We start from the raw sequence: 23796 nt of genomic DNA, 5'->3' as shown, positions 1-23796 counted from the left end.
CCCGCCCACGCTGTCGCACTCGCCCTTACCTCTCCAACACCACCCTCCTCACCAGCACCAATCACTGACCCTATCGCATCACCGACTCCTTCACCTGCACTTCTACCAACATCATCTATTGCATCTTCTGCTCTCTCTGTCATTCACTGTACAGCGGTCAAACGGGGCGCCGCCTGGCCGACCGATTCGCGGAACACCTCCGAGACATCAACGTTTGCAATGACACCCCGGTGTCACGCTATTTCCGCAATACCGGTCACTCCTTACAGCAACACCTGTTCGTATTTGGATTGTCCTTGCACAGGGGCCATCCGGACTCCCGTTTGCACCGTGAACAGGAATTAATCTTCTCTCTTCTCTCCTTTGCACCACATGGGCTCAACTCCCCTCCTCTCTTCATCTAAACCCATCCCCTTGCCTCTCTCCCCTTCCGCCCTCCATCGTACTTCCTCTCCCCTCCTGCTCCCACTCCTCTTTACTTCTCTTCACTCCTACTTCTCCTCTTACCCTCTCGTACTCTCTTCCTCTGTCTCCCATACCCACCTTCTCCTTCTCTTATATCAACCTCCCCCTCCCTCATAAGCCCATCCCAGCCCTACATACTACTATCCCACCTCATCCTATCCCTTACACGCACCCCCCAACTTCTGCCTACCCATACACCCCTACCTCACCTTCAACCCATGCTTTCCCCACTCGCCTCTCCCACCTCCCAACAAACACCCTCACATTACACCACGCTACACCATATCCCACATCACTTCACAACACAGCATCACGCACACACTAACAATGACCCATTCTCATCCCCACATTTTCACACGTACATACACACATGCATACGTTAAGATCACCAGCATTCTCTCACACACACGCACCTTCTCGTCTCGGGGTCACCACTGCTTTGTCATCTCCCCTATTTCTTATCTCTCCTGTGTGATCCTTCTGTCCGGCATTCGCTATGATAGATCGCTGACAACTACATTCATATTTTTTTCTCTCCTTGTTTCTTTCTGTGTTCCTTTCTGCTGAAGAGCGTAGGCTCGAAACGTTAAAGACTTTCTCTATTCCCGAACGTTATACTAATACATCCATTTGTTGTTTACACCACTTGTCTTCGTCTGTTGTTCTTTTCGTAAATTCTCCTACACACACACACACATATATATATATACATAGTGTATATATACATGTGTGTGTATGTATATATATATATATATATATATATATATATATATATATATATATATATATACATATACATATATATATATATACCTTTATATATACACACTTTCTATGTCAAATCTGCAAGTAATATTTTTACAACAATTTATTACACATCGAAAAATTAGCAGACAATGTATATTGCGGAGTAAATATTTATCGTATTATAATAGCCGAAAGTGACAGCATACCTACACTTTATTCGTACTGCCAAGAAAAGTCACCTTCTGATAATATATCTAGATGTTCACTACAGCAGTGCCTGAAAATAATTAAGAACAGTTAAGTTATCATTCCTTGAATTCAGTCTTTCTCATTCGCTTGTCATCCATATAAAATACAAATGGCTGGGAGGTAATATAGTAGAATGTTTCTGAAGACTTCTTCAACTGTTAAAAATCCGTCAATCTGTCTGTATAATAAACAAGCAGAAAGAAGACCGATAAAGGAAATAGAGACAACGTATATATGAAAGAGAAAAATGCTTTGTAGTGTAATAAACAATGATATTACCTGATATTGTTTTGTATTTCAAAGAAAGCATCTTTGAACTTTAAGAGATAATTTTTAGCGATACTTTCATTGGTCAGATAAAATTGGAATGAAATGATGCGGAAATATGTAATATTATATTTTGTCTGGGTAACTAGATTTATTTTTTATTACCTTTTTAAACAGTAATATTGCAAATATATGACAAAGGTTACTGGAAATCAGAGAGACAAAACCCACGCTTGATTCATTAAATAAACAAATGCTTAAAAGTGTAGGAGAAGAAATTTGTTTTAAGTACAGCAACATAGCAAGTAAATGTATTACGCTGTTCTATTGGAAGAAACATACGAAATACAGGCATGGTATGTGGTGTGGATGCGAAGGTATTCGCGCGCGCGCATACCCAGAAGCACAAGCACACACACCATATAAGTATATTTATATACACACACATATGTATATATTGAGAAAAAATTCAAATTACGATAAACGTAAACAAACAAATGTTGTTTGCTTTAGAAGCGTTGAGATGTCTTAGAAAGTCAAAGACGTGATTTTTAAATTCTCAAACGCAGGATAATGGTAATAATATAGCCTGAACAGGATAAGCTACCCCTATTTTGCAGAAAAGTGTTGGCGGCCGGCTATGAGACTCGAACTCACACCTCTGCGATTACGCGTCGCTGTGCTCTAACCATATATATCTATATATATTCACACAAATGCATACATCTCTATTTTCTTGTTATTTACTCTGTACTGAGTCATAGAGAGCTTACAAGTCCTGCGAACTGTATATTATACGATGTATTCTACACTGATTCATCACTGAGTTTATTTCACACACTTAACATGCACCACATAGAATAGCATTGAAGTTAGAGACCTAAAAATGCTTATTAAACAAAGATTATATAATTTGCATATGACTATTCACGTGCATGACAAAAATGAATCGTATCCTCTTGACTAGATGTGGTTCTTATTCTGTTTCCAGACAAGTCGAAGGCTCACAGAAACAGTAGGAAAGAAAACAACGTAATAAAGTAAAAAGAAAAAAATGCTTATAATATCAAAACGTATAGCAATTATAAATTTGTAAAGCGATAACGTTCTCGGTTGAGTGATCTCCCACATTCGTGAATTAATATAGTTCAGATGTAAGAATATAACAGGTGGTAAACCATTTTCTCACAGGAGAGAACATTCTGCTATCGCTACAAATGAGAACCTAACGGAACCTCAATCTCACTCGAGTTCTAATATTCATATGCGAGGACTAATCAATAAATATCTGGACTGTTGCTATATTAACGAAGCTGATGGACGCAGAATGAAACCGATTGGCGAAGATTGACCTTGAAATGTGCTCTGTATGCACACTGAAACTTTAACATTCTAGCTCACTTCCATGGTTTATAGAAGTGCTTCGAAGTAACGTGTGTAGCGTGTTATCGTCGCATCGAACATGACAGAGAAAGTTGCCATGATGATACCAGCTCAGAGGCCTGCACAAAGTTGCAGAAAGTATATGAAAAGGAGTGTATGAGCCGTAGACAAGTGGACGGGTAGTTCAGACGTTTCCAAGATGGCTGAAAAATGTCGATATTGACGAAGGTTCTGGGAGACACGAAACCCGATGTCCGAAAAACATCGCAGATGTGCGTGAAGCTGTGAAGAGAAATCGAGTATTTGCAGATTAGTAACGGTTCAGTTCAGAGGATGTGCAGATTAGTTATGGTTCAGTTCAGTTCATTATCATTGAACATTTGCCGAATTTGTGCAAAAACTGCTTTCAACTGACCAAAATGACACTTGGGTTTCAATTGCACAAGATCTTGACCAAGTCAAGGACGATGAAAATTTTTTGAAAAATATGCACAGGCTTCTGAGCAGGTATCGCCAAGCATTTGGCAAGGTTTGATGCAAATTGTCTGCTTACACTTCTGTCATTTTCAATGCAATGATCACACGCTACACACCTTCCTTCCAAGTACTGCTGGAAGTGATTTAGAAAGTTAACACTTAGTGAACCTGCAGAGCAGTGTTCAAGGTCAGTATTTGCCAAGCAGCTTTACTTTGCGTTCGTTAGCTTCGTTGTTATGGCAAGAATCCATATCCTTATTGATCAGATCACGTATTTACATATATATGCACACACACACATACATATATACATATGCATGTGAGCATATTTTCGTACTTGCATATATACATGCATACATAGAGATAGATAATTAGATACATGCAGGTACTTTGTGTGTATTAACCTGCTCTCAAACGAAATTATCTTCAGTAATTTATTAAACGCTATCATAAGAATTTCTTCTCAATTTTAGAAAAAATAAAAATATGAAAAGCATATATTGGACCGCTGCATCACCAGTATAGCTTTTCCGTAAATTTCGTTTTACTTGAATACTTAGCTCCGTGCTCTGGAAGCAATGTCTACCTGAAGAAAACAAATTATTTCTTGCGCCAATATCATTTCAGGCATCGAATGGTTACGTTACATTCGTTTGGGTACCAGTGCTACGGCTGCTCATCCGTCAAGTGAAGTAAGCTACTAATACTATCGCTCTCATCCTCTCTGACTATATATATATATATATAGAGAGAGAGAGATAGATCCTTCGCTAACTCTCCTGTTTCTCTCACTTCTTAGATAATCGACTGCCGTAGTTCACCGCGTTGCAGCTATCTCTTGCATAGATGTATCTCGATATTGTAAGGTATTAAAGTTACATGGTTTATGTAATGTTTTCTACCTTCTTAAACACATATTCATAATTTAGACAATGACATACAGTAAACTTTCTAATTTATAACTCAGAATTTATTGAAACTTTTAGTGATAATCCTGATATTTGCAGGACACAGGACATAATAACTTGCATTTTTATAATAACTTACATACGTAGACGTAGGGTTACACAAACATACACATACGTCCGAGAATCTGGAAGTGTGTAAATGAAATGATGTTTGGCATGTGTATATATTTGCAGATGAACAACGCTCAACAAAATTTACGTACAGCCGGAGAAAATGATAAAATGCCACAGTATTGGTTTTTATAGATATTAAAGTGAATTTAATAGGAGCATAAACGACAAGTACGCTCTTATCGCAAATACGTCATAAAAAATGTATTTTGTAAAAATACCAGTCGTTAAGTAATACCTAACGTAATATCGAGAATGTCGTAAAATATACGCAGTTCTGTGTTATCTCTACCAAAGGAAATTAATTTTGGAATGTAAATCGACTCTTATCAGTTATCAATATAATTTTCACATTATCATATTGTCGGTCTAATGTATTACGTAACTACATAGTCAGAGATTCATACCTAATGCAAGCGCTGTGTTTCAGAATATACAAATGTGTATTCATAAAATCGTATAATTACACAACTCTGTATTATGTATATGTATAGTGTAACGCAAGGATATGGGGGGGGGGGCGGGTATGTGATTCTGTGTTAGAGTTAGCGAATATATATACATACATATAAGCACAAACACATACATACACACACACATATATATATATATATATATATATATGTCCTGCCTGAGATACAATTTTATAACGGTCATTCTACGTTCAAGCTAAGTACGTATAACACTGAATTACGAAATAAACATACATTCATATATGAGCAATATCTGAATATAAATATCCATAATTGCTACGCATATGTGCAGCCATGTGCCGTGATATATGTGACAGGTGAAATTGAAAAAGAAAATCTTATGAAACACACACACACACACACACGTTTATATGTGCGTGTGTATACAATCACACAGGTATGCTTATATTTGTGTGTGCATGCGTATATATAATATATATTTATATAGGAATATAGATATATATATACACGCGTTTAGATGTGTCACTGATATGGTTTCCTGTATATTCACATATCGTTCTCCAAACACTCAAGATTGTTTACAGCCAACAGACTCTGCTGAGTTATAATATATCATTACGATTTAATATAAACCTTCATTTTATTCAGCCAGGAATATTGCTGCTGTCATTGGAAATTACCAATCGTTCTTATTCCTCAGAATATGTTTCAAAGCGTTGCATAATAGCTATAAATTCTACAGAAATTCGATACACTCTCTCTGGACTCGAATTACAAATATCCATCTATATTAATATCTTCAAGTTTTCTGCGAATAGTATGAAGCCCCGTAATTTTCACAGAATACTGACCCAAGGGAAGCGTACACGTACACGCATATTTCATGATTAATTTATATGCATATATATTTATGAATGTGATTTTGTATATATACATATACTATATATGTATGTGTGTATGTGTTTGTGAATTTGTGTGCATGTATACATCATATATATATATATATATATATATAATGTACATGTATAATCTGCGTGCGTATATTCATTTACACATGTACGTATTTATATACACTATCGCACACATTTTTTTACCTACACACATATTCAGATGTTTTACAATATGCAAATATGAATATTCTGATAGATGTAAAAAGTGAAGTGTATAGCAAAATGCAATTATATATATATAAATACCTGCATATATATATATATATGCATACATGTAGCTGTGTGTATGCATACACACAAACACATACATATATGTGTGTGTGTGTGTGTGTGTGTGTGTGTGTGTGTGTGTGTGTGTGTGTGTGTGTGTTAGTTCAGTGTCACCAATATGTACTTGTGTCAATTACGAATTGCACTGAAAATCTCTTTCTGAATAAATCTGATTTTGATTTACACTCACATAAAACATAATCAGGCACAGATACAACTTTATTTTTTATTACGCACTCAGACCGTCTCTGTATAGACACACTGAAACACAAATTCTTAATTGCTTATTTTTGTTTACTAGCTTCAACTCGAAAGCTAACGCCATGTTGGAGAACCGACGTTAGCTTTGTTACATCTTCACTGCTAGAAACCTCCTGTAGTATGTAAGTTTTGGTGAATCAGTGACTTTGTTGTCGCTAGGTAGGTTCATCCAGAACTCTTGACCGGAGGAGATCCAGTTTTCTGTACACACAGGCATTCACACCTACACACACATGCGTGCGCGCACATATGTATGCCCGTGTGTATATATGCGTGTGTGCATGATATACAATTCATATGTGTCTGTGTTTTAACAAATCCAACCCATGTGCCTGCATTTGATGGAAAATACATAGACCTAGACCAGGAAGTCTTCTACTCCGCCATTGTCAACAACAGTGCCTCTTAGTTTACCCACTTAAGACTTCAATTTAACACAACTATTGCAAATTAAACCGAATGCAAGAAACGACATCATCCGGTTACATCTAATCCCTAACAGAAAATTACAGATTTTATTTCTTTAAAGAAAGAATGAACATGAAAATGTGAGCATTTTGCTAAAACAAAATGAAACGAAAATAGGAAAAAACTGTCAAAATCATGTCTAAATGTAACCACTCCACTTCGGGGATCGAATGGGCATTGCACCTCATTTTATCATTATTCATAATTCGTCATTTCATTTCTTTTCTTTTTTCTTCCTTGCCCGATTTATTTTTTATATTTTTATTTTCCAGCTTTTATGTTTTGTATTGTAAAATTTAGTCCCTTGTGGGTAATAAAACAACGAGGACGTTGGTGTTGTAGATTAACAATTGTTTGTTTGAGTTCTGAGTTTCGGCATTCTTGACCACAGTTTTGAACTGTTGCTGCATAATGAAGGCTTTCTCGTCGAGACTCTCCGCTGTTGGAGAATTGGTGCGCATCACTGTTGAAGATTATCGTTGTGCGACTAGCGCGTGAGTATTTTTGCTGTTTTCTCCCCATTGTGGGGCTGAAAAGATCGTTTTTCAATATCGTAAACGCTGAGAGCGACGCAAAAACCGCTGCAGTAGGAACAGTTCCGTCGTTGGACCTGAAGCAGATAATAGTGAATAAGGAGGAAATACGAAGAAGTGAACAATATATACAAAAGGGGGCAGACGCAATAAAACTAGTCCCTTCAGAAGGAACGGTCGAGGATAAAAGTGATAGGTCGGTGGTGTGCCGCACTTAACCAATCGCCACCAATAAAATTGAGAACCTGTCGGAGGGTGGCCTGGAGGCATGTTTGGGATCCCTTTTAAAAACGGCAACCTTCGTGAGCCGAGGAAAAAATATGGTACGGTGGAAGTGAGTTTTGCTACCAAAGAGGAGGCTGCCTCACATCCCATCACTATTTTATGCTGTGAAAAGTTGACGCTATTGCCAAACTACAGGGGCAGGCGAAGTGTAGGCATTCGCATTGGAAGGGTGCCACCAGAAATAAAGCCGGAGTGGTTGGTAGCAGCTGTTATGGCTACCACCGAGGAGAATACCGAAATAGTGTCAGTGGGAAAAACGATCAAGTTGAACTGAAGCGGGTACGGTGACGAGATGTAGCTTTTTGCCACGTTCAAGGACATCGAACAGGTCCCCGACCAGATACAGATTCCAGGAGAGAGTTCCTTAAGAGTGATTATTGAGGGAGGAAGACAAAATTGTTGAGTGTGGAATAAGCGGTAACATGAAGATGCAGTGCCCCAAGCACAAGACTTCTTAGAGTGAGAAGGCTGTGGAGAGGGACCAATTGACGCAATAACGGAGACATCGAAAGGCATATGGAGTGCGCCAGGGATAAAGAAGATGTGGAGTCAAAGAAAGGCAGAACGAAAGCGACAAGTGAGGAGGAGTGACGGGTTTATCAGCCCCAAATAAAAGGTGACAAAGGAAAACTGTGAAAGACCAGCAACAGAACCGAATAAGACATCCAAAGAAAGAAAGGAACCGCCTATATTTAAATACATGCAGACGATTGAAACAGAACCAAAGGAGCGGGAAACAGTAGAGGAGACTGAAGAGCAGATTTTGAAAAATAAGGCATTTGTAGTTTACTATGGAAAGGATGTGGACGTGGAAAAGGGGATTTCCAAGTAAAAGGGTTTTATAAGTGTGAAACTACCCTGAGAGAACGTCACCGATCGATAAAAGTGTGTATTATTGAACGAAGACAGATAAAAATCGTTTATAAAAACATATGCAAAGTATATAATTTCAATTCAGCGGCCGGTGGGGTTTGATACCCTACGACCCATGATTCAAAATAAAGACTTGGAAAGTTTAAAATATTGTAAAATATGAACATTTAAAAATGAAGATGTGAACTTCAAAAAGGAAAAAAAATAAAAAACGTTCAGAAAAGAACGTCTCAATGTAACCACTCAACTTCATTTGTCGAGTGAACGTTGCGCCTCATTTTATCATTTTAATTGTTTTTTTTAATTATTTTTTTTTCTTCTTTACTAGTTTTCTTTCTGTATTTTTTACTTCTTCGGTTATGTGTCCTGTATTGTTTTGTAATGTCCCATCTATGTTTGTCCCCTTGTGGGTAATAAAAAAATCAGGACGTTGGTGCTGACTTGGAGGAGGTTTGCGTTATCTGAATGCTCGTTATTATTATTACTACTACTACCACCACCACACTACTGTTATTATTATTATTAGCAGCAGTAGTAGTATTGAAGCTGTCGCACAATATCCAATATCGTGATGTTATGAGTTGAAGTTATTGTATATGTCGGGGATTTCTACTGTCTGTTAAGTCAAAGATGGACCCCAAGCAGATAGTACTTTTAGCAAAGTGCATACAGTTCCAAGAAAAGGCGATTTTCCAATACACATAGATTGTAGGGTATATTTAAAGTTTCCAGATATTTCTTCAGGATGGTTGGTATTGAACCTAATGCTCAGGTGACAACAGGGACAAACTTTATGACTCTCCTCGTAGCTGCCACACCTTCGCGATCTCTATTCTCAGATCTCCATATTTACCAATTTTTTTCTCATTCTTTCATGATGATATGTTGATCTGTTTATCCCTCTTCGGTGCTCTAACACCATGTTTGCCTCGATGTCAAATCCTACAGGATTTTTGCCCTACTGTTCTCCATTATTTTTTCGGGTGTATGTTGGTACCAAGCACACATTGCCTCCTATGCATACTTCTGGAATAGTATGCAGTGAGGTTCTTGTGCTACCTTGTGTCTTCGCTCGTACCATTTCCGCGCAAATTTTGCACAAGCAGTAACAATGGGATTCACGCTTCTCCTACACGCTTTTCTCACATATTCTGCCCAAGTTCGTTGCACTTACTTTTTAAGACGTTTAGGTCTTACTTGCTCGAGTTCATTCTGTGAGAAGGGACATCAACCTGTTTTTAGAGGTCCCACTTGGTCTCTTTATGCAACCTTATAAGCTTTGGTAATTCAATGTTAAATTATCATGGAAGACACTCAGTACTCAAGCACCAGTCTCAAAATCCTAGCCGTCCCCAATAACGTAGTTTTAGGGGCCTCGAGTGCCCTCGTGTCTATTCCAATTCTTATAGGATGCATTATATCTTGTATTTACAACTTATTTTACGGAACCTGGGTGTCAAAATTCGTATATATGTCTACAAATAATGCGTCTATTGTTCGTAACTGTATTTGTATTTCATTAAAACCTGTGTCATATCAAACGGGGCAGCAGGTACCAAAAAGCGTGTATTAGGAATGGGAATTAAGGAGAATGACAATTGTGTACAAGTATTCGGTGCATTCAAATCTATACTCGATATTTGTGACCCACAACGGCTGAATACTTTTGAATAACACTGGCAAAAATATACAAATAACGAATTAAGACTGAAACAGGATGTATTTTATATAGAAGACGATTCATGCATGAAGTTGTTCAGTATAACAAAACGAGAAAGCAACATGAATAATGATTAAATTAAATGTATGAAAACGAGCAACGTATAGAATATATTAAATAAAAATATATACATATGTTGGTCATTCACTCTAGTTTTGAAATATTATTCTGGAAGGGAATTGTCTTGGTGAGCGATTCATATAATTAGTCATTTTATTCCCAGTTCGATACAAATTCAATTCAATATACATACACAGAAACGTGCAAATATATTTATAGATGCACACATAAATGCATGTATACTTACACATAGCAATGAAAGAAATGTGTGTATATGTGTCTTTGTGCTTGTGTTTATCTTCCCCCACTGTTCGATAACCAGTGTTGGTATGTTTGCGTCCTGTAATGTAGCGATGAGGTATAAAGAAAAAAAACGACAGAATGAGAACCAGATTTAAAGAATATAAGTAGTGGGATCGATTCCTTCGTCTAAAAAGCCTGAGGTTGGGACCCTAGCATGGCCGTAGTTAAATGACTGAAAGAAATAGTAAGTAAAGGACACACACACACACATATATACGTATATATATATATATATATATATATATATATATATATATATATATATATACACACAGATATTTTTGGGACATTGAAATGTTATCTGGAATACAAATTTTGTTCTAATATTTAGTCGTTAATATATCGGATAAAATATGTACCTCGGCCAGAAGCAGGGTGATGAGCCACTCATATTGGATCGATCCACGTTTCTTCAGTATCACACACACACACACACACACGTGTATATGATAAAACAGCGCGTGTATGCTTGCCGGTATATACGTATACTTGTGTAAATCTATGTATGTTAATATGTCGATGATATACCCGTATCGATATAAGATGTACGTGTATGTTATATCGCAATATTTATATTTGTATAGATCATCTTTTTATATGGTGGTCGGTGCATTTTCAATATGTTTAATGGGTTCTGCTGAATATTGTGACAAGCCGCAGATTACTACTGCAGGATGGGAATCAGCCAATTATAAGAACTGTCTTCTAAAGTTTCCAACTTTATAGGTATTTATTCGATATGTTCGTAATCTTTAGTTACACACTGACATCGCTATTCATACTTACTCGAAGGACACATAGCTATTCGAGAGTATGTACACACACGCACACATACATACACAGACAAGCACACACAAGTTATTAGATACCGAATCTGCATAAATATTTAACTCTGCATTTCTGTTCAGCGATATTTTCCTCCAGTAACAGAAACTGATGAAGTTAGACCAACGAATGTCTATGTGTGAAGAACGCAGTCATTGTTTCTCCTAATCTAGGACTTTGCCATTATTTAGTAGTAGAAAAGTTAGTGTCGATATAACCAAAGTAAATATACATTATAGAGAAGGTTAATCGACCATACAGGGTCAATCATAGTGATTTAAATATTAAGGCAATCAATGTACCTATTAATTATGCTAATCTCATGAATAAATTATTATTGCGCTCTAAAATTATACTTAAGATGTGATTACACATCACTCATTAAAGAATAACATGAAACAATACAAAAATAGGAAGATATATTTTACACGTATAAATACTTGGACGTTGTTTTGTTTTTGTATTAAAGACAAATAAAGGGCGTTTGATAGAAATGGTGACACTAGAACCACTGTGCAAATGTACGCATTATCTGACCTCCAAGAAATATTACTGGAGTAATGCACTGCATCATGTAGTTTGGCAAGCAGATATCTTGAAACTGAAGTTGGATAATCAAACAAAAATCCTTTTAAATATGTACATATGGAAGAATATCAAGAATACTTTGAAAAGGATAAGTTTAATGAAGAAGCATTACATGTAACAAATATCATGCAAACATATTATTAATAACAACTATTAGAAAAGGAAGCTAAATTACTTTGGTAAAAGCACACTGATTAGATGGTAAATGCTGGAGAGGACAACCAAGAAGAAACTGTTTTGATATGATCAAGGAGTGGACTTAACCGAATGAAGATCATCGATACTGAATCCGCTGAGTGCAGATGATACCTGATAAGGATGATGATCATAACTAGAATATTTTTATCCTGATCTGCTTTATCAGAACTGACCTATTGCAAAACAAATTTAGCATAAACGAACTGGAATTCCATTCACCACACCGGTTACATCGGTTGTACTTGTTAGTATAGCGTTAACAACAAAAATCTAAGGAAATGCAATTATGTATCGAGGAACAAGATATGTTATGTTGGTAAATAATGCTTTGATTTCTTTTCTTTTTTTTGTTTTTGTTTTGACAGAAATGTATAAAGCATATTCTCACACGTTTCAATTATTTTCTCAGGTTTCACTGCGAAGAATAAAAGTGAGTTTTGCTGTGAAATGAAACAGATGTTGCTGAAATGAATATAGACAAGAAAATCTCAAAACGGAATTCAGAATCATACGCCAAGAATAATAAAAAAAAAAAAGATATTTAAAACATTGATAATGTTCGATACGTCGGACTATATTAATCCGAATGAGAGACGGCCGCTTCCAGCCAAAACGTTTACTATGGATATTTTTAAAAATATTTAATAGCTCACTGTAGACAAACGGTAACCCGTCGACCAGTTGATTCTTCGATAAACACAGAAAAGTGTTTTAGTTTGGTGTAGTATATGTCCCTATATCATTGTTGTGATTAGTTAAATATAACAGTATGTACAAAAACAGAAAGTATGCATAATATTTATTATAATGGATTATATATTTACATTGATCCTTGGCTTACCACAAAACCTTCTTCAATTTGTCAATCCTATTAAGCCATCGAACGAATTCTATAGCATTTGCCTTTCAACAATTTCAAATATTTTAGCACAAAATGTCAGCTTCTCGCACCTGTAGCAATGTGTATCTCTTGTTACTATTTTGTGAAATATGTTATAATACCACGTGATCCTATTTTTCTTAGGAGACGACCAAGACAAGGTGTATATTTGCTTTTGATGCAGTGTCATCTTTTATCTTTTAAAACTATTGAACTTCCAGTTATTTATTTGTCAGCTCCAAATCACCGCAGACTGCGGTGACCTACGCTTCAGAACACTATCTGTGTGACCGTTCCACGTTTCTTTTTTCTTGTCAAAGAATAGTTTATTTCAAACTACATAAGTGAGTGAGACTTTCATTTTGATCGATATTTGTTTGTTAATTTTCGCAAGATATCTGATCATGCAAAGACAACACCGAAATCTGATTTGCTGAAAAAATTTATCGTAGTTTCTTAACTTAGGATGTACTTTAAATTACAAGTGTATTGCCATACTTTTTAATATTCCAACACAAGGATAGCACCGACAGAAATAAAGTCTCATGTGGATAAATGTTTGCAGTAGATGACGTATATAGATGCTGTAGGCTCTATTGTCAAAAACCTACTGACTTTGAAATTTAAAAAAATATATCAAAATACGAAAAGAATTACTGTTGAGAAACCTGAAGAGATTTTTTAAACAATGCATCTCCCAGAAGAATACCTGAAGGAATCAGTAAAACAATTCAGGTTAGAAATCTAAGACCTCCGAGGAATACACGATGCATCTGGTGGTCAGTTTAGGATTCCCTGCAATATTTTTCGTATACGATAACTATCTAAAAGAATATTTCATGTAGTTCTTCTAGGCCATTTGGGAAATACAATGAGGTAAAAATTCACTGCGAAATAGAAAAGATATGCGCAGATCAACGGCTTAAATCTATTTTATTCCCGTGAGTAGTCGTCTTTAGATTATTTTCGAAAATTCAGTGCAATTACTTCGAATGGCCGAGTAGAAAACGGATGAACAATTTTGTTCCAACAACAAAAAATATTCGGAAGGAAACGTTCATTAAAGTTTTTGATATGAATTGACTTTTCTTTCGTTCTGTTACTTCTCTGACTATTGCTCGTTTGCTTATTCGTATGTGTTCGCACATATTCACAAGTATACACACCCGCACATGCATAGACTCACTTGTATGTATCTCGCTCTCATATATATATATATATATATATATATATATATATATATATATATATATATATATATAAACAAACGTGAAAGGCTTTGTAGGATACGGAGAGAAAGTTACTATGGAAAACTCACAGTATAATAACTGTATATTGATATATCATAATATTTATTCTCCGATTTGAAGCGACAATTTTTAAATAGAAACATATGACCGAAAAATGATGGGCTCACCCCAGGCAGAATCGAACTCACAAATCAACGCTTACACGGCTCCTTATACATCGGATACGGCTAAACGCTCACTCATTAATTCTAATAAAACTTTGTTAATATAAGATTAAACTGTCTAATACTACATACAATATTCATAAACAAACCCGACAGGCTTTGTATGTTACGGAGCGAAAGCTACTGTCGCTTCAAATCGGAGAATAAATGTTATGATATATCATTATACAGTTACATACATGCATATATGTGTGTGTATAAATAAATATATACACACACACACACACATATATATATATATAATCATTATTATGATTGACCGTTGACTGAACACTATTCAATTTTTTTTCTCCGTGTTTTTCTCCTTGTCTCCGTATTCTTTCTGTTGAAGAGCGTAGCTCGAAACGTCAAGGACTTTCCGTATTCCTGAGCGTCATACTAATATATACTTTTGTTATTTACACCACCTGTCCTCGTCTGTTGTTTTTTTTGTATATTCTCCCACATATATATATATATGCATATACATATGTTTATGCACACACACACACATATATATATATAAATAAAGGTAAGAATAGAACAATATATATGGCCATACATATTGAATCAATAGAAATTTAGTTTAATTCAAGAGTATATAGTTATTAATATTTAATAAGGGTGGAAGCACATTCCAGGCAATCTATTTCTTTATATGTATGTGTATATATATATATATATATATATATATATATATATATATATATATATATGAGAGAATGTACGAAAAAAACAACAGACGAAGACAGGTGGTGTAAACAACAAAAGGATGTATTAGTTTGACGCTCGCGAATACAGAAAGTCTTTAACGTTTCGAGCTACGCTCTTCAACAGAAAGAATACGGAGAAAACAAGGAGAAAAACACCTGTAATTTTGGATTTTGTCCCTAATATTATATATATATATATATATATATATATGCGTGTGTGTGTATGTATGTGTATTTACGTGTGTGTGTTTATATATGCACACTTCTCCACGTATGTATGTAAGTGTATGATTTTGTATGTACGTGTATATACTTTTATGTAGTATTCATTCAAGCAAATTTGCTGTGTTTATCATTAGTAGAATTGAAAATTCAGAATATTATGGTTTCGTTTTGAGTTTTCCGTTGTTTTTTCTAATTGTGAAGGAAACACTCGTAACATATTCATACATGATGATGTACACCTATACACACAAATGTGCGTATCGATGTGCATGCTACTACACACACATGTACACATAGACAGGCACCACTAAATAGAGTCAAGTACACACATACAGACACACACATATTTTTATGTATGTAGACGCGTATATTTGCTTTATTAGAGATGAATATATAGTTGATGCTAGCGCAAAATTGTACTCGTACATTCACAATCACTTTACTATATAGTTTGAGAAATAACTGCTTTATATATATATATATATATATATATATATATATATATATGAGAGAGAGATACACGTAAAAGAGGTCATATATATATATGCAGTTTCATATATATATATATGTGTGTGTGTGTGTACACTTATGCACGTAGAGAAATCAACTGAATATAGACACCCGCATAGACAAGTTTATAAACACGCACAAACACTTTAACAAATAAATATAGAACTGCACACACTTACAGACTCACAGATACGAACATAGAAAAACAGGAAACGCATGCTCTCTCTCTCTCTCTCTCTCACACACACACACACACACGCAATTACCTGCATTTATATATATATATATATATATATATATATATATATATATACACGCATACATACATACAACTTCGTAGAAGGGCATGTGGATATATTCTTGCCGTCCTGATGTGTTTTGCGATGGGGGTTATTTTGGTGGTTGTTAATTAGGTCACCAAAATTATTAATTAGGACATTCATTTAAAACATTGTTTCGAAAACACAATTAATGTGCATTAATGAAAGTGTTTCATAAAGTGGATCCTTATATTGAATGAGGTCAAATGTTTCAAATGCGGTGTCCTTTTTCTCTCTTATATTAGGTGTGGTGATGTGGACTTTACAAATTACCTCTTGTTAATGTTTGTGATGGTGATCAGGGATGTAACCATGTTGCTGGCCAGTCTTCACTGCTTGGGCTGTTGGCCAGTCTTCACTGCTTGGACTTATGATCAAATGATTTTACAGTCGTGAGTTGTCCGTTTTTACTCGTTATAATGCATCATAGACTACTTTAATCAATGAGGCATTCATTGACTTGTTAGAAAAATATGTGATTCCAAGATGATTTGGCAGCTATTTCTATCAAATAGATTAACTCTTTATAAGATCCTTCGCTTCGTCGAACATCTCTGTAGCAGTTTTCTTAGTCGTTCCCGTTGCTATCGATGTTCTTATCCTTGTTTTTATCTATACACTCAATAACCAAGAATTTCATCTTTGTGATGCAAAGCAACTTCGCTTTCACCATTTTGCATTTTGCATATATTATACTGTTTTGTCCATAAAGCCCTTCGACCTTTTCTAGAGTAGCGTGCGGTTTTTCGGATAACAGGCTGCTAGTTGTAATAGGTTGAGCAGCCGCGTTAGGTTTGTTTCCTGTTCTAATAAATATTGGTATGCATGGTGAAATCTTGGTAGATATCAGCATTGATCAGGTAAAGAGTTCACTGGCTGTGTTTATGAAGAAGACCATTGGCTCTTGTTAGATTCCTGTTAGTCTGAGGAAGCTTCTGGATGAAAAGATACATCGTTGTCACGACCGACTGTCCCATAATACCTTGAATCTTCATTCGACGTGCTATAAACACACATTCATCTTGAAACTGAAATTGTACTTTGACGAAACACACCAGCAATTGGCATACTCCTGTTCAACTCTACCGAAAAGTATTATGAATAAACATGCAAGTCATCATTTTCTGCGGTAATTCTGATAAAATTGACAAAGTGGCAGTATAATTAGGGAGCTGTTTATAATAATTTCTTCCGTTTCTTTTCAAACACAGGCGAGATCTCAACGCAGTCGACAATGCAATTCATTCAGGGTGGATAATTAAGCAATGAATATATCGCTACTGTCCTCTCTCCACCATCGCAAAACCAGAATACAACGCTGAGTTGTACGAGTTGGTGCGAGGCTCACTTCATAGGTTCCATTTCTCGATTAATAAAGAAGACCCGATTGAGAGCTAGCAGCCTGTTCCCATGAAACATTATGCTACTCTTACATACGTTTAATGAGAAACAGGTATGTATAATATGACGGAGAATAAAATGTATCTATGTTAATGACAGGTCGTCTGAGATAAGTAGGATTCAAACGGTTACCATTGCATTTTGTGATAGGCCGATCCCAGTATTCCCGATCAAAAGAAGACAAGTGAAATGCGGAGAAGAAGCTGACCGAATGTAGATGATGTAACACTATATTTACTACTACTACTACTACTACTACTACTACTACATTATAAAGACGGTGAATGTAGCAGTTGTAAATTTAGTTGTAGCCGAAGTAGCAGCGGCAAGACTTATCAACGTGGGAACAAACTCGGAAGGAAAACTTCCATAGAAAAAGTTCTCATCAGAAGATATGTGAAAAAGCAATGGGCTCTTTATGAAGTCATCAGGTCTTTATCATTCTACTTATATCCTTGTGTAAACGAATGTGTTAAATATGATTGTATGAGCATATATTTTATCCAACTTTGCGTCGTGCAACTTTAGGTAATTAATTCTAGCTTGACCAAAGGATTATGCATATCAGCTAATGAACTTGTAATAATTCGTAGTGAAACAATTGACCATTGTTGTTGTCAGCAATTTAATAATTCTTAATGCTTGTAACGAGGTTGGTTATCGCGTGTTCGAATGTAACAATGTCCGAATATAACGTGGTAATAAGTGTATGTAGACATAAATGTCAGAAAGCATGTTTTGTTAATAGAGCAAAGTAATTTATTTCGGATTGTTGAGAAGTGCTGAGCAAAGTGAGCGCATATATGGGGGATTCAGAGATAAGCCATGAAAAGTTACACTTGGCCAAGTAGGTCAGAAGTTTGCAATGCTGAGGATGTAAGAAAATCAAACACGCAGTAGCCGGTGTTACGAAGGCTGGTTAAGACCTGTCCGCTGACGGTTGTGGCGAACTGTCTGATGACGGTTGTGCAGTGCTGTTCGCTAACGGTCGTTATATGTATTCGTTGATGGTCGTAGAGATCTGTTCGCTGACGGCAATGAAGGTCTGTTCCCTGACGGTCGTGCAGCTCTATTCGGTGATGGCCGTGGCATCGATGTCTTCTGCGGACTGACTGCCAAAAAGCACTCTCCCCTGCAGGGCTGATGATTGCTACTTTGATAGGTATTCAACCAGCTATGATTGGCTGTCGATGCCAATGCACAACGGTGCTCATCCGCAATAACGAAACACGGCTTTCTTGACTCCCTACATGATCCCGCTTCAGATTGTATGTCGATATATAAAAAAGAACAAATGCAAGCATGCGCAAAATATGAGACAATAACAGACACTAAGGGCCAGTTCATATATGTATAAAGTCTTGCAAAATTCCGCGTCGACTGGACATGATGCGTGTGGAGTGGTGTGTGTAAGGAGTCCGTAACGCGATAAACCGATCGATACCAGGGCTTGCTTCTACAGAGGAAAAATATTCATTAGTGGCATGGAGTCACAACAGCGAATGAAAGTGGAAGTTTAGCCGAAACTCATGGGCCATGGCCCAACTAGAACGTAGTAGATGTGAAAGAAGCGTGCGTGCGTCTGTTAAGCTGGATAGGACACGCGAATGAATGTATGTACCATTTGTGTTGGGCAGTGGAGACGAGAGAGTAAGCATGCTTCCAAAACAGCTGGTCGAATCTCAGTGGGGAGAAGAGACGAAGCGAAACTGTTGAGACGTCACACAGGATCTGCAGAGTGACACAGACGAATATGGAATTTGTACGTTGCAATGTTGAGAGAAGATGTCTTGAGTGAGTCCAGATGAGTTAAGAGGATTGCAAGTGTTGCTGATGAAAGGATTGTAGACAGCACCGGTTGCAGTGTCTGATAACATTAACCACAAGCAAAAGCTTTTCATCGGTGGCACAAAGTGCCTGGAGGGATGCTGTAAAGAGAGTGTTTCCCAGCGTTAACAACCCGCGTTAAGCAGGTGTAGGTGACGCGAAGACATTATGAAGAGTTACTTTTGAGAAATGCATGGGTCCTAAAATTCGCTAGCCTCATCTACTATCCAGTGTACACGAATGTGTTAAATACGAATGTATACGCATGTTTCCTTTAGCAAGAGCTCTTTTGTGCCAAATCTACCGCATATCACATGTCCTTGTGATGCATACTTACGGGCTGAATATCCACCTGATATATATATATATATGTATACATATATGTATGTGTGTGTGTGTGTATGCGTGTGTGTGTGTATATGTGTGTATTTGACAACTCACTCGACTGTATAAATTCTGTATGTAATACTTCATTTTATATCAATGGAAGAAGTTTTGATTTAGGTTTGTTTATCCCTTCTAATATAACTAAAATTATTTCCCCCATAATCACACTTGTTTTCGGACATACAATTGTATTTTCGTCTGCAAATAATCTGTGAAATGTATTTCATTCTCTATCTAAAAGAGCCGGGCATAATTCTGTGCACATTTGTCTGCTATTTCCCACAGGTAGAGCAAACGTCAAATGAGCGTAATTGGCTCATATGGAAACAAACGCAACCAGCATTAGTACAGAATAATCTGTAGATTATCACTGTATTGTTGCGGTCTGAGCTAAGGGCCTTTTATATCGCAATTTCAAATGATTCTGAAAGATAAAGCAAATTATGGAAAGTCAGGTATAGGGGTAAATTTAATCACCCGAACGATGCCTTTCAGTTGGATAACTGCAAAAGTGCTAAAGAAAAAAATATATTATACACTAAAATAATACATACTACATATAAAAAATGCGTGTATATATATGTGTGTGTGCGTGCTTGTGCTTTTTGTATATATATATATATATATATATATATATATATATATATATATATATATATATATATATATAAGTATAAATATATACATACGTTCATACATGTATGTACACACATACACACATACATAAACAGCACACATTATATATATATATATATATATATATGTACATGGTGTGTGATGAGAGTATGTTCGATTGTTTATATATATATATATATATATATATATATATATATATATATAATTTGTTTAGAATTCATTGTGAAATCTCATAGAATTCTTGATTGTAGGAAAGGTTTATTACGTGAAATGAAATTGGCAATTCTTTTGTGACTAATGAAGAAATGTAGAAATTCAATAAACAAATTTTGAAACTTCACACGATAACTATGTATGTCTGCTGTATAACGTTCTAAACTAGTTGAACTACAATTAAGATGAAAGGATAGCCGGGAACATTTTAAATTCTTGCTTGTTCTGTATAATTTGCAGATAAACAAACAGCGAATATGAATCTGGAAGGCTCTGTGTTTTGTAGTGTGTGTGTGTGTGTGTGTGTGTGTGTGTGTGTGTGTGTGTGTGTGTGTGTGTGTGTGTGTGTGTGTGTTTATTAATTGTAAATGGTGACTTTGTTTTATGTGACTAACAGAAAGATAAATAGCTTCCATCCTTTTCTTTTATATCTTTGTTTTTATAATACGACTGTATTAGGTAGGGGAGTAGCCATATTATTTTGAAGCACGCCTAGACTATATATTATATTAATGCAGTTCATGTTTAGCTTTAATAACTGCAGAGAAGCAGGAGAAAGTGAGGATTCCATATAGCTTCAGTTCAAGGTAAAAAAAAAAGAGCTCGACAATTAATTGTGGAAGACCTGCGAGGTTAGGAACAGCAAATGTGAGAAGATGCCTTTGGGGAATGATTAATTTGAAATAGTCAGAAGTGGTTACTCTGTTTGCGATAGAAGAGACAGCATGAAGAAACTGTATGAAATAATATTTCAAGCGTCCCAGTTTCCGGTGGATTCGGTATTTATCTCTCGCTAAATAAGCCTTATTTCGAAGGCTTCTAATATGACTGAAAATGAAATTTTAATTAAAAATGTTTTATTTGAGGTCCGTCTTTACATATGTGAATAAAGAACGCATTCTTTGAATTAACCAAATATAAATGTTTTAATATGAACAGTTGGTTGCTGTTGTTCAGAGTCAGATCAATCCACGCCAAGTATGACTATCGCTACAGTTGTACAAATAGTTGCTGTGTCATCTACTTTACAGGTATCGTGTATTTAATACCGCATTATCCATCATATCCTATGCAAAACAATGGTATTTTAATTAAAGTACGTTTACATGGTCTTTGTAACACGTCCAATAATAACATGGTACTCCTTGACTGGCTCATACGTAGATGATCGTAATAGAATGGCGTTGAAAATTTTTCCAATAACGTAAGTGTTGCTATATGTGAAATGAAACTGTTTTCTGTCGATAATTGGATCATAGACCGCAGTTTTCATTCACAAAATCTTAAATTCTTCCATGTTTGGTGCTTCTGGGAATATGTTTGAGACACGGTATGTTTAAATATATTTGGACTAAAATTATCCATTATTTAATACAAAACATTTTTTTTTCTCACCAATGAACTGAAGTATGTGATGGTGTGGGAGAAATTTACAAGGTTTGCTATTTTGATATTCTTCCCGCTTCAGTTATTGGTGATAACATTATGATATTTCTCCATTTACATGATTCGCATGGATGAACAATTATACAGTCTTATTAGGGGGAAAACTCAAAAGCAATAATAATAATCGGATGAAGATGAAGAACGATTGTGGTGATGATGATGATGACGTCGATGATATCGATGACGATGACGACGACGATGATGATGATGATACCAAAAGTCATTGTAGGCAATGTACAAACAACGAACATGAGTGCTAAAACAGGCAAAAATATTCACCTAGATAATTATTTACATAAAAATCATAAAAAAGAAGACGAGAATAGAAATATTGGAAGCAGCAGCAGCAGCAACAACAATAGCACCAAAGACAATGAACTGTAATAATATTAGAGTATAGTGTTGATTTGAATACGTTATCAAATTATTATACCATAAAACATTAATCGATTTAAAATTCATAAATCCGCCGCCATCAATGAAACATTTTGTCGCATGAATCTAAAGATTTATCAACTCAACATTGATACTTAAACACATAATAATAATAATAATAATAATAGTGGTAGCAACAACAAGAAGTACAATAAGAACAATATATCTCTAGAGTATATAATATTATAACGAACACATTCTTAGGACAATACAGTCTTGTACCGTTAAACGAGATTAACTTATTGTAATATTTACGAAGCGGAATTCATTGAACATGAAAAGTTTGTAAATAAAGCATGATGGGAGTCGTTTTTGAAAATGTGTCAGATAAGATTCTTTGTTTTAACTGAGAATATAAAGCCCATTATATTAAAGCTATTAAAATCTTATCTCAGCCATTCGATTAGGACAGTATTCTTGCACCGGCATTGTTTAAACATAGCTTATTGTCTGACGGCTCATCTGCATCATTTACTCGGCGATAATAAATTTCCTATTCATATTTACATACAAGCTTCAGGCAAATTTTAATACAAAATTTAAAGCTTAAAGTTTTTGTTTTCTAAATGGATTTCTTAGTTTCGGCTCTATGCTGGTGATTGGTTTGTGATTCGAAGAGAGAATAATACCTATGAGATTACATCATCAATTAAATCGCTTCTCATCATAGCTGAGCTGAATTAATATCATATTAAGATAAAGCTATAGTGACTTACTACATATATACATACACACTCGCGAAGGCCGTCACGTTTTGTGAGAGATGGCTGATGTGTAGAGATTCCTCATATACATATATCACTTTTCTCTTCAGCAACACTTTCCTAAATTTCCAATTTCTTTGAACCGTGTAATCTCATTTGGAATCATGAGATAGAATAAATACTTTAAGAATAGCTAGGGTTTTATTTCATG

The 23796-nt window shown here is 35.7% G+C and overlaps 1 protein-coding gene across 1 annotated transcript in view; it reads right to left on the bottom strand.

Moving 5' to 3' along the window:
• Positions 1–1852: 1852 nt before the first annotated feature.
• Positions 1853–23796, bottom strand: part of LOC128248061 (uncharacterized) — a 244661-nt gene continuing 222717 nt past the window's right edge. Inside the window, exon 3 of the mRNA XM_089353368.1 lies at positions 1853–7660. Within this exon, the coding sequence (XP_089209494.1) occupies positions 7312–7660 (349 nt within the window). The 3' untranslated portion in view covers positions 1853–7311. The remainder of the gene's footprint in view (positions 7661–23796) is intronic.

Source organism: Octopus bimaculoides, chromosome 6 (genome assembly GCF_046866305.1).
Source record: "Octopus bimaculoides isolate indiv1 chromosome 6, ASM4686630v1, whole genome shotgun sequence".
In the NCBI taxonomy this organism is placed as follows: Eukaryota; Metazoa; Mollusca; class Cephalopoda; order Octopoda; family Octopodidae; genus Octopus; species Octopus bimaculoides.
This window is presented reverse-complemented; position numbering and strand designations above follow the sequence as displayed.